Source organism: Schistocerca cancellata, chromosome 2 (assembly GCF_023864275.1).
Source record: "Schistocerca cancellata isolate TAMUIC-IGC-003103 chromosome 2, iqSchCanc2.1, whole genome shotgun sequence".
Lineage (NCBI taxonomy): Eukaryota > Metazoa > Arthropoda > Insecta > Orthoptera > Acrididae > Schistocerca > Schistocerca cancellata.
In genome coordinates this window covers 591,414,713-591,427,644 of record NC_064627.1, presented here as the reverse complement: position 1 = coordinate 591,427,644, position 12,932 = coordinate 591,414,713, and the positions used below count along the sequence as shown (strand labels likewise).

Sequence of the window (12,932 nt, the reverse complement as noted above, 5' to 3'; positions counted from 1 at the left end):
ATGTTCAGTATCGTTTCCAACAAACTTATTTTACAGTTTTGTTCTTAATATTCAATAAATTTTTATGTTCTACTATGCATCATACGCCAAGTCTGATTTTTTAATTCAGAAAAGTCACAGCTAACTAGTATGTGTCTGATGACAGGATGAAGATACCGAGGAAGTCCAAGCAGTCCCACTGTTCTTCAAGGACCCGGAGGAGCTGATGAGTGTTTTCGACGCGATGGAGCGCCACATTCTGAACTCACTGCTGCTCACAGAGGAGCTGTGGGCACCGCTCGAGGCTATGCGACACGACCTGAACCAGGTAAGGCTCTCTGCTGTGCAAGACGCGTCTCTCCTCATAGGCTAGTGGAAGCTCGCGGAAATACGACCGCATGCTGGAATTGGCCAACTCATACAAATTCCTGGGTGTAACACTTTGTAGGAATATGAAATGGAGTGATCTCTTAGGCTCAATCGTGAGCAAAGCAGGTGGCAGACTTCAGTTTATCGTTAGAATACTGGGGAAGTGCAATCAGTCTACAAAGGAGATTGCTTACAAATTTCCCGTTGACTGGTTCTAGAATACTGGTCAAGTGCGTGGGGCCTGTACCAAATAGGTCTTCACAGGGGATAAGGAACGTATACAGAGAAGGGCAGCACGTATGATCACAGCTTACAGTTGAAGCGGTATTTTTGACCTCTGGTCACAGGTTTGTTTGATCCTTGGGAGACTGTCAAGAAATACGGAAGGACTGAACTGGATGATCCTTGAAGACAGACGTAAACTATCCCGAGAAAGTCTGTTAACAAATTTTCAAGAACCGACTTTGAATGATGGCTCTAGGGATATACTACAACTTCCTATGTGTTGCTCACAGAGGGATTGTGAGGATAAGATTAGAATAATTTCTGCGTGCACAGAGGCATTCAAACAATCATTCTTTCCTTGCTCCATACGTGATTGGAGCGGGAAGAATCCGTATTAAATGGCACAATAGGACGTAACCTCTGCCCTGCGCTTCACGATGGTTTGCAGAGTATAGATATAGATGTAGATGCTTCAAAACTGGGGGACGAAGGAAATGAAAAGATGTATGCTTTATCGTTCACACTTTTTCTATGGTGTCCTTGCAATGTGATGTCACAGCAGTATTTTGGTATTAAAGTTGGAAAACAAATAATTCCTATGTCTAGTGACGGCAAGGTTCTGCGTAATACGTTTTCTACAAATGTTATAGCTGAAAATAACTCTTCGTCGTCTAGAAAACGATTATTCACTCACAAATTTGATCCCTTGGAAAAAATTTAGAACACAAAATATTAATTTATAAGGATTTATTTTGAACTACACCTAACTTGTGATTACTCTCTCTCTCTCTCTCTCTCTCTCTCTCTCTCTCTCAGTGTAATAAAGTATTTTACGTTGAGATAGACACATCAAGGAAGTTTCTGTATCTCATCGTTCTACACATTATTCCCAGTACATGACCGAGAGAAGTGTTGATCTGCTGCAGCTATGTATGCCATGAAAGACAGTACATCGTCGCTTTCTTTAGTTAATAGAAAGCCATTTTCTGTATTTTACTGGCAACTGAAATGGATCTGGCTCAACATGCCTTCCCTTCCTCTTGATATGAATAGCCACTGACGTGAGGGCTCCTTTGTCTGAGAAGCAGTGCTTTACACTTAGCTTGAAGTTATCTTCAGACTCGAATTGAGTAGCTTCACTGAAATGAATCGGATCTCTGGGTGTGAATAAGGCTGGTTTCGAGGCTAATGTGTTAAGTTTATCCAGATTTCTGAACTCGTTTGTTTCACTATTGATCACAAAGAAACTTTTTGGATTAGCAAATTTTACCACTTCTGGTCATTCATCTGGTGTGTACACTATTGGACGTGCGTTTCTTGCATACACTGAGTACGACTAAAATCACGATCGCAAGGGAGTCTAGTGTGACCTACCACAGGGAAACAGTACTGGACTGATTCACAAACAAGAGATATTTCCAAAGCAATAAAAGCACACTTCCTTGCCTGTCTCTTGGAGTTATCTATGATTATGAGGAAACGTTTTGTTTGAGGGTTAGTTACCTCGAAGTGTTTTATCAAGCAGCTCCCAGCTTCATGTGAACTCCCTCCTCCATCTTTCCCACTCCATGCAACATATATCCCTTATTTGATCCATAGTCGCGAATATCGTTATTAGAAGTCCACGATTTCCTCCTGTAATAAGCTGTACCAATTTTAATATAGATGTGGGTAACGTTTGTTATATGTCACTTACTTTTGCAAGGTGCTCTTTCGGATTCTCTTCAGCCAGAGCAGTTGTAGGCACAATCATATTTTGCCCATCTCATCCTTCCTGAGATACAGTTCATGTTGTTTCTTTCCTGTAAATTTTAATGCATATAATTCTGGGTTAGCCGGCCGGAGTGGCCGTGCGGTTCTGGGCGCTACAGTCTGGAGCCGCGTGACCGCTACGGTCGCAGGTTCGAATCCTGCCTCGGGCATGGATGTGTGTGATGTCCTTAGGTTAGTTAGGTTTAAGTAGTTCTAAGTTCTAGGGGACTGATGACCACAGCAGTTAAGTCCCATAGTGCTCAGAGTCATTTGAACCATTTAATTCTGGGTTATTTATCGCCATTAGAGAGGCATCACTTTTTGAACAGCTGTTACTTTTTGGTAGGGTTGGAGCCTATTTGACATTCGAATAGAAAAATTACTCCGAATATAGTTTCAGACACCGTAGGACCACACTTTTCTTTGTAGTATTCCGAGTATTTATCTCGAAGTAAGCGTAAAATTGTGAGATCACATTCCAGATACACTTTGTTGGGGTCCTGTTGCCAACTCTAATGACTGTTTGTTTCGCATGGCGTTGAGAAAATCTATGACGGTTTGCACAGCTCCATCTTGACATTTATGTGGCTAGTTTCCATGTTTTCCTAAGAGAAAAAGTCCTTTGATTTCCTAACACAAATATTTCAACAATATTCTGTTTGGAACAAGAGAGAGACTTATAGTACAGTGTCTACATTCAAACCACCACCCTCTTCTTTTGGAACAGGAAAACCCAGCTTCATTTGTTGTAAATTCCTCGCTCTTCTCGCACGTATCTGTAAGTCATGAACCCTCAGGAAAGCTTCCTAGCAAATAATTACTTCCATTACACATACCGGAACACTCTTGTTGGGTTTGGAAGGTACGTACTGATGACCAGCATTACGTCGATGTTTCGCCTTCATTTTCTTCCATTGGTAAGTATTTTCTTCCTTTTTTTGAGATTTAGGCTTCTGTCGCGATTCTTCAGTTATTCGACTTATTTTAAGCTGTAATATGAAGAGCAAAATAGTCTCAGAACTCGAGTGAGATATAACCGTAAATCACACAAAAAATTACATACCGCCGAAATGGCATTCATGAGAAAAATGTGTGTACAAGCCTGTTTTCATTGAAGGTGCACTATTACAGCGTTAAGATATCACTGAAATATGCCTTCAAAGTTTACACAAAATACGGCGATAAAATATGTGAGGAAATTTAAGAGAGGCAAATTCACAAGCCACTGAACAATAGTTACCAGAAATGAACACTTTTATTTACTTACTGAAATATCATCTAAGCTGGAACTATAGCTCGATGGATGCCAAGATCCATCACTGTCAGTGTCAAATGGATCAGAGTCTTCATTTCCACTAGTGTCACTTATGAATATTCATTGAATATGCGAAGAAGCTTCATATGCTCCTAGCTATCTGCAATTTTGCTGTGGCTTGTGACTGTGAGACTTCTGAACATATCACCATATGGCAAAGTATAGAACTTACTCAATCATACCCTGCCATCGGGTGCAGAAAGACGGAACTTTTTCAACAGAACGTGAAGAGGGCATCGCTAAGAATGTCGTAGCATGAAAAACTCAATTTTGAAAAAATTGTGGCTTATGACTCTATTTCTCCGATCCCTTCAGTTTCTTGTTTGATAAAAAACATTTCTCCGAGTGATCCTGAAAGTGCAAAATACGATTTTCTTGTTGACTATGCACTATAATTTCATTTTATTCCTCTATATATCCGATATGGGATGATATGTGGCTGGAGCAAGATTTTCTTTGTCTGAAAGAGGCCTTTTGGACCGAAAAGCTTTGCGCCCACTTTGCCTGCTACGCAGGCAGCTCTGTATCAGTCGTTCACATGCGATACCTGTTCAAAAAATTCCAGAGCTTCGTTCACAAAATTTTTCGACACTTACCGTTTTCTTATTGTGCATGGTCTCGTTCGAAATACTCTTCTCTACTACTGATACACAGCTCCCAGCGCCGCTTCCACTTCCGGAAGCAGTCTTGGTTCGCCCCTTGCTGGATCGCGCGAAGTATGGCGTGTGACGAGTGCCTCCCGTCGGGTAGACCGCTCGCCTGGTGCAAGTCTTTCGATTTGACGCCACTTCGGCGACCTGTGCGTCGATGGGGAGGAAATGATGATGATTAGGACAACACAACACCCAGTCCCTGAGCGGAGAAAATCTCCGACCCAGCCGGGAATCGAACCCGGGTCCTTATGATTGACAGTCTGTCGCGCTGACCACTCAGCTACCGGGGCCGGACTCGCGCGAAGTGTCGTCTGGGAATTTTATTTTATCTCGTCTATTGTTGCAAATCCTAGTTCTTTCAACGGGGTTTTCAGCGCTGGAAATAAAAAAAGTCCACAGGGGCCAGGTTTGGAGAATACTGAGGATGAGGCGGCACAGTGATTTCGTTTCTTGCGCAATAATCACGCACCAACAGGGATGAACGTTCGGGTCCGTTATCGCGACGCCAGAGCCATGAATTGTCTCCTCCACATTTCAGGCCGTTTCCTCCTTACATTTTCTCGCATGTGTTGCAACACATCTCGATAGTACCACTGGTTAACAGTTTGTCAGTGTGGCACAAATTCATGATAAACTAATTCTTCAAAGTCAAAGAAAACTATCAGCATGGTTTTGCCATTTGACCTGACCTGGGGAGCTTGTTTTTGTGTTGGAGAACCTTTACAGACCCATTGTGAAGACTGAACCTTGGTCTCAACATCATAACCGTAGACGCACGTCTCATCACTAGTTATGATTCTCTTAAGAAACATCTCGTTTTCATTTGCACGATCCAAAAGCTCTTCACAGATTGCGAGGCAAAGGTCTTTCTGGTCCTTACTCATGATCCGTGGGACGAAATTGGCGACAACACGATGCATTCCAAGATGCTGTGTCAGAATTTCATGACATGATCCAACTGAAATGTTACATTCTTCTGCAATCTCTCGGACACTCAGTCTTCAGTTGGCACGCATAATTGTGTTGAAGTTCCTGACATAAGTGTCTTTGGTAGACTCAACGGGCGTCCTGAACGAGAGTCGTTTTTAACTTCCGTCCGTCCATTTTTAAACTGTGTAAACTACTCGTAACACGGACTACGGCTTTAGCACTCATCACGTAGCCTTCCTGCATCATTTGGTGTATCTCTGTAAAGGTTTTCTTGAGTTTCACACAAAATTTAATACAGACGCGTTGCTCCTCTAACTCTGCCATCTCGAAACTCGCAAACTGTGTGCTACAACGTTCTACTCAATACAGCACGGAACAGTAACTAATAGACATACAACAACAAAGCTTCCGGAAGCTACACGTTAAACACAGACGTGTGCAGGGATGCCAACAGCATTTCACTCCAACACACCATTGGTGCGAAATTACGAATGTTCTAGAATTTTTTGAGCAGACCTCGTAGTTCGTATAGGTGACATAAGAGCGATATTGGGCGACAGTTCTTCGGGCACTTCCCCAGTCTGTTTTTCTTCGCATTTTTGGGATCTTGCATTTCTCGAGGGAGTGGTTAATAAAATACTGAATTCATCGTTTGGATCTATAGCCAAAGCGTTTGTCTGTTCGACACAAATTTCGTTTACCCCAACTGCTTTTCCACTTTTCATTATGTTTATACCTAGGTCGAGTTCTTTTAAGGAAAATGGCACAATGAGTTATTGGCTGTGGGCATCTACTGAGTTTGAAATTCCGACATCTTTTTGTTAGATTTTCCATTTAGGAGGAGTAGCGCACAGATTGGTTGGGCACTATTTTGGATGGTTGCTTGACTAACTTAAGATCGCAGTTGGGTTTTTATACCAAGTTTTATGTCAGTTTGCTGCCGCAGGACATGTTAATTCCTTCCAGAGTTTTCAGTTGGATTAGAGTAGATGTATTTTTCGTCTCAATAGTTCCATAGTTAGTAGTTCCTCCAGAATGTAGAAAATGTCAGAAGAACAAGGACACACAAAGGTGTGCATGATAATTCTTAGGCTATTGTAGCTATGCATCACCAAACAGAAAAATCATTTTGCAGTGCTTAGTTACAACGCTCGCATTACTGCACTGGCTTTGTACAGAAGTCAGACTGTAAAAATATTCGCATTATTTGGCATTGCCATTAACATACACGCATCAGTTGGTTCTACTAAGAAATTCATCAGTGGAATAGGAGAAGCTGACCAAAAATAATCCTTTAGGCATCTCTTAAAATGAACTTATTAATAGTTCAACGTTTTAAGGCTGCTTGCAAGTTACTGAATAATAGGTACCTATCTGGACCAACGTAAGTAACTTCAAATTTTTGCGAAAATTATTTTTATTTCTAGTTTGGATTCCATGAACTGAGCTGTTCGTTTGAAAAAGAGATATATTTTTAATGACAGATTTCATTAAAGAGTAAATGTGTTTGGAATCAGTAGTTATTATACCTAATTTCCTAAAGGGCCTCTGCAGGATGTTCTTGAGTTCATACATCAAATAATTCTTATTGCGTCCGCAGCTCGTGGGCGTGCGGTAGCGTTCTCGCTTCCCACGCCCGGGTTCCCGGGTTCGATTCCCGGCGGGGTTAGGGATTTTCTCTGCCTCGTAATGACTGGGTGTTCTGTGATGTCCTTAGGTTAGTTAGGTTTAAGTAGTTCTATGGGACTGATGACCATAGATATTAAGTCCCATAGTGCTCAGAACCATTTGAACCATTTGTTATTACACTTTCTTTGCCTTGCCCCACTCAATAATTTCATTAGTGCAGTTCCTCATGAGATAGTCTCCTCATTAAATCGTTCTTGCTTGTATTGTATTCAGGATGTCCTTTATCTATGAGGCCACAGATAAAATATTACCTACAACCACTCTTGGAATTTTCTTGAAGAATATCTAGGAAGTTCTTGCAGTTTTGCCGGCATTGGAATGATTTTATTTTAACATGTATTAAAATCTTCTGTTAACACTATCCGTTTGGCCTTTTTTAAATAGAATCTTTTGCAAAACGGTATTTTTGTTACTCTAACATCCGGCTTCCAGCTGGCCTTTGTTGTGATTTAGGGGCAGTTTTATCGAGCTCACGTCATAGTTCCTTCTTCAGCCGCTGTTACAGGCAATAGCGTAAGGTTAAAAAGTAGCTAAAGGAAATACTCCTCAGTCACCAACAGATCGATCGAAACATTTTGCCTGACTACAGCAAGGCGGACTATGTGATGACAGTAAGATGCAGGTCCGCCGAAATTTTATGCACAGAGACCAGAATCCGGGCTGTACGGAGATTATTGCTCGGGCGCCATCTGCTGATGACCGCTAGAACTCGATGCATTGGTATATCGATATATGCGTCACAGCTGCTGTTTTCTTTGCAGGAGATAGGGCGCCCTCTACTCCTCTACTGCAGCCCGTTTCACGTAAGACGACACTTACGCGCATAGAGGCTGAGCGATAGGGCGGCGTGGAGGGGACGAGGTTTACCCATCCATGTCAGTTGGGATTGACGTATAGTCGTTTTTTTAACTCCTCTCTGTCTTCGAGTTCTATAGTTTTGACTTGGGTGCGTATGACCCCAGTTGTTTTAGCGCCCTAAAACAAAACAAAACAATCAATGGCGGCAAATGGATCTAAGCACTATGCGACTTAACTTCTGAGGTCATCAGTCGCCTAGAACTTAGAACTAATTAAATCTAACTAACCTAAGGACATCACACACATCCATGCCCGAGGCAGGATTCGAACCTGCGACCGTAGCGGTCACGCGGTTCCAGACTGAAGCGCCTAGAACCGCACGGCCACAACGGCCGGCTATCAATGGCGGCAGAGAGCGGGGAAACGAAGTCCTTGTTACCGAACTGTGTTGCTGCGGACAACAATCACGTTCCTTTGCTTTCGGTACATCGTATTATACGTTCAAATCCATGAGGGAATAATACATTTTAAAACCGATATCGATCATTCGTCTACATGAGAGAATTCATACTTTTGAGTCTTGAGGTTGTGTCCACTGCTCCGCAGCAATTGTCTGTGTGACGTCGGAAGGCGAGAACAGCTTATGCAGCTTTGTGAAGACGTCAAGAACAATTTTTCTCAAAATGACGATTGTGTAACAAGATCATCGAAAATAGTTGCAATAATTGCCATTTATTGCGATTTGTAATACACAACAAAATAAACTTCAAACTCAAGCCGAAATCATTATATTTGTTTGACAACTGCTTCTACTCCATATAATTTTTTAAAAGTGTATAATGCGCGTATGTAGGTCTGTTTCACTACTGTTCAATGTAAATCACTATGCGTAGAAAAGAATTACTGGTAGCAAACACTAGTAGGAACGACTACCGTAAAAATTGTCAGTATGTTATCATATTTTTCGGTGTCAAGAGGTATTATGAGTTTAAACTAACTCGTTCGACATTACTGTGGGAGACGCATTTATGATCCATTGAACTAGCTAACGATTAACCATCTTTTATGAATAATTCGGCGGAAGCTGACTGATAACGTCGAAAACCAGATATCTCGACTGTTAACCCTCTCTTTCATTTTAAGACATCTTCCAATTCGTTTCATGAACATGACAAGGGTTTACGTGTCGAAATACTGGAGTTTTTGACGAATTTATCCAACCGAATTCTCGCAAGTAATACAACAGGCTGGGAAAAACTTTACTTCTCCTTGGGCAATGAGTTGAACGTTATGGTCTGAATATTTCACAGGCTACATATTCCTAATCAATAAAAGATAGGAAGTTCTCATATACAGTGTATGCAATTGATATGTTGACAGCCGGCCGTTGTGACCGAGCGGTTCTAGGCGCTTCAGTCCGGAACCGCACTGCTGCTACGGTCGCAGGTTCGAATCCTGGATGTGTGTGCTGTCCTTAGGTTAGTTAGGTTTAAGTAGTTCTAATTCTAGGGAACTGATGACGTCAGATGTTAAGTCCCATAGTGCTCAGAACCATTTGAACCATTTGATACGTTGACAAGAATGTTTTTAAACCATGAGTCTTTAAAACTAAGATAGATCATTACTTTACTTTGTTTCAAAGTCTACACACAGTGTGCCCACGCTGAAGGGGGATGCTGTCTATTGCTTAAAGCACAAATCTTTCAATGTCTGTTATCTTGACTATTTTGTGTTTTTCCCCACATAGCTTGTAACCTGTGCGCAAATTGATTCTGTCGGGTTATACTGACAGTAATATGTGGGTAAACGCAAAATTGTGTGACCACATTCACATGTAAGTCAAATTTGTACATTCTATCGTGTGACTTTTATAAATTAACGAGCTGCAGGAGTTCAGCACGAGTCTGGCTTATATTGTCAGGAATATTTTTATTTTTCAGTCAGAGCACAATATTCCCTTTCCTGGTACTCGTAGTTGTTCATTTCTCTGTAACAGCTAAACGATAACTGGCACGGTAATTACAGTGATCGACTTCGAAGCTAGGTATGGCAAGATGTTGTTCAATGAATCACTTCTTGAAAGTGACAACGTTCATTTCCGAATGGTAGTCACTAGTGCTTTTCTTACGTCTACATACAAGTTTACTCTGTTTACTCTCAGGAACCAACTCAGTAGAAGAGCCAGCATGCAGAATAAGTATCCGTGAACCTTTTCCTAAGGGAACTTTAAAAGCACCATTACCATCACTCGTTTGCCAGTATTTATGGAATACATTTCATCAAAATAATACACTGTAGAACTACCTCCTCCTCTTGTATCTTTAAAACAGACGTTCGTCATGCTGCTTCTATGTTACTTCTTTCAATTAAACCCTTCTTATACACATTTCAAACACGGAGAACTTTAAAACAGCGTTGTCAGAACCATCTATGCGATTTCGATGATTGTCAGGCGACAGGAAAACAAATTTTCCTGAGTTTTCTACTGATCCAACACTTTTGTTTACTATTCTCTGGACAGCTCCGACACTTTTGTTTAATATTCTCTATGCAGTTCTCTTGCCGACACGTGCTTCTGCAGTTTGTTCTTGAGTCTTCAGAATGTCAGAAATAGAAGTTCGATTTCAGATTCAAATTTGAAGAAGTATAAATGCGGGACATAAACCCTCTCGACTGCTTGTGAAGCATTACATCTACATGATTACTCTGCAATTCACAATGAAGTGTCTGGTAGAGCGTTCATAGAACCACGTTCGAGCTATTTATCTACCATTCCCCTCTCGAACAGTGCGCAGGAAACACGAACGCTTTTATCTTTCCTTGCGAACTCTAATTTCTCTTATTTTATTATGATGAACATTCCTCTCCGTAGGTGGGCGCCAACAAAGAATTTTCACACTCCGAGGAGAAAGTTGGCGACTGAAATTTCATGAAAAAATCCTGCCACAACGAAAAACGCCATTGTTTTGATGACTGCCACCCCAATTCGCGTATTATATCCGTGGCAGTCTCTCCCTTATTTCGCGAAAATACAAAACGAGGTGCCCGTCTTTAAACTTTTTCGATCAATTCTATCTGCTGTGGATCCCACGCCTGACAGCAATATTTCAGAAAAGGGTGGAAAAGCGTAGTGTAAGTAGTCTCTTTAGTAGACCTGTTGCATTTTCTAAACGTTCTACCAATAAATCGATGTCTTTGGTTTGCTTTCCACGCAACGTTATCCATGTGATAGTTGCATTTTAAGTTATTCTAAATCTAATCCCCAAGTGTTTAGTTGAATTTACAGCCTTTATAATCGTGTGTTTTATACTGTAAATCGAATTTAGCGGATTCCTTTCAGTAATCATGCGGATGACTTCAGACTTTTAATTACACTCCTGGAAATTGAAATAAGAACACCGTGAATTCATTGTCCCAGGAAGGGGAAACTTTATTGACACATTCCTGGGGTCAGATACATCACATGATCACACTGACAGAACCACAGGCACATAGACACAGGCAACAGAGCATGCACAATGTCGGCACTAGTACAGTGTATATCCACCTTTCGCAGCAATGCAGGCTGCTATTCTCCCATGGAGACGATCGTAGAGATGCTGGCTGTAGTCCTGTGGAACGGCTTGCCATGCCATTTCCACCTGGCGCCTCAGTTGGACCAGCGTTCGTGCTGGACGTGCAGACCGCGTGAGACGACGCTTCATCCAGTCCCAAACATGCTCAATGGGGGACAGATCCAGAGATCTTGCTGGCCAGGGTAGTTGACTTACACCTTCTAGAGCACGTTGGGTGGCACGGGATACATGCGGACGTGGATTGTCCTGTAGGAACAGCAAGTTCCCTTGCCGGTCTAGGAATGGTAGAACGATGGGTTCGATGATGGTTTGGATGTACCGTGCACTATTCAGTGTCCCCTCGACGATCACCAGTGGTGTACGGCCAGTGTAGGAGATCGCTCCCCATGATGCCGGGTGTCGGCCCTGTGTGCCTCGGTCGTATGCAGTGCTGATTGTGGCGCTCACCTGCACGGCGCCAAACACGCATACGACCATCATTGGCACCAAGGCAGAAGCGACTCTCATCGCTGAAGACGACACGTCTCCATTGGTCCCTCCATTCACGCCTGTCGCGACACCACTGGAGGCGGGCTGCACGATGTTGGGGCGTGAGCGGAAGACGGCCTAACGGTGTGCGGGACCGTAGCCCAGCTTCATGGAGACGGTTGCGAATGGTCCTCGCCGATACCCCAGGAGCAACAGTGTCCCTAATTTGCTGGGAAGTGGCGGTGCGGTCCCCTACGGCACTGCGTAGGATCCTACGGTCTTGGCGTGCATCCGTGCGTCGCTGCGGTCCAGTCCCAGGTCGACGGGCACGTGCACCTTCCGCCGACCACTGGCGACAACATCGATGTACTGTGGAGACCTCACGCCCCACGTGTTGAGCAATTCGGCGGTACGTCCACCCGGCCTCCCGCATGCCCACTATACGCCCTCGCTCAAAGTCCGTCAACTGCACATACGATTCACGTCCACGCTGTCGCGGCATGCTACCAGTGTTAAAGACTGCGATGGAGCTCCGTATGCCACGGCAAACTGGCTGACACTGACGGCGGCGGTGCACAAATGCTGCGCAGCTAGCGCCATTCCACGGCCAACAGCGCGGTTCCTGGTGTGTCCGCTGTGCCGTGCGTGTGATCATTGCTTGTACAGCCCTCTCGCAGTGTCCGGAGCAAGTATGGTGGGTCTGACACACCGGTGTCAATGTGTTCTTTTTTCCATTTCCAGGAGTGTATATACAAGTTTTGATCTCCCTCTGTGACCTGTGACTTTTCTCCCCCTCCCCCCCCCCCCACGACACACGCACGAGCTTCCTTCCGATACCAAATTGACGATTCCTTGATGCCTCAGGATGTGTTCTATAAACTGATCCCCTCTTTTGGTCAATCTGCGTCACAAATTTATTTTGTCCTCAGTTTGATTCACTATCTTCTCGTCGGCTAGTCCATCTATCCATCTAATTCTAAACATTCTTCTGTACCACTTTATTTAAAATTATCTATTTTCTTACTGTCTGAACTGTATATTGTCCACGAATCACTTCTGTACAAAGCTATACTCCAGACAGACAATTTCAGAAATGACTTCCAAACACTTAAATTTATGACAATTACGACAGTTACACTTACAGGCACAATAACGGTGAACGCGATTTAAATATAGACA

The 12,932-nt window shown here is 43.0% G+C and overlaps 1 protein-coding gene across 1 annotated transcript in view; it reads left to right on the top strand.

Moving 5' to 3' along the window:
* Positions 1-12,932, top strand: part of LOC126156790 (cilia- and flagella-associated protein 100-like) — a 169,030-nt gene that overhangs the window by 131,545 nt on the left and 24,553 nt on the right. Inside the window, exon 6 of the mRNA XM_049916332.1 lies at positions 146-307. Coding sequence (XP_049772289.1) covers positions 146-307 — 162 coding nt within the window. The remainder of the gene's footprint in view (positions 1-145; positions 308-12,932) is intronic.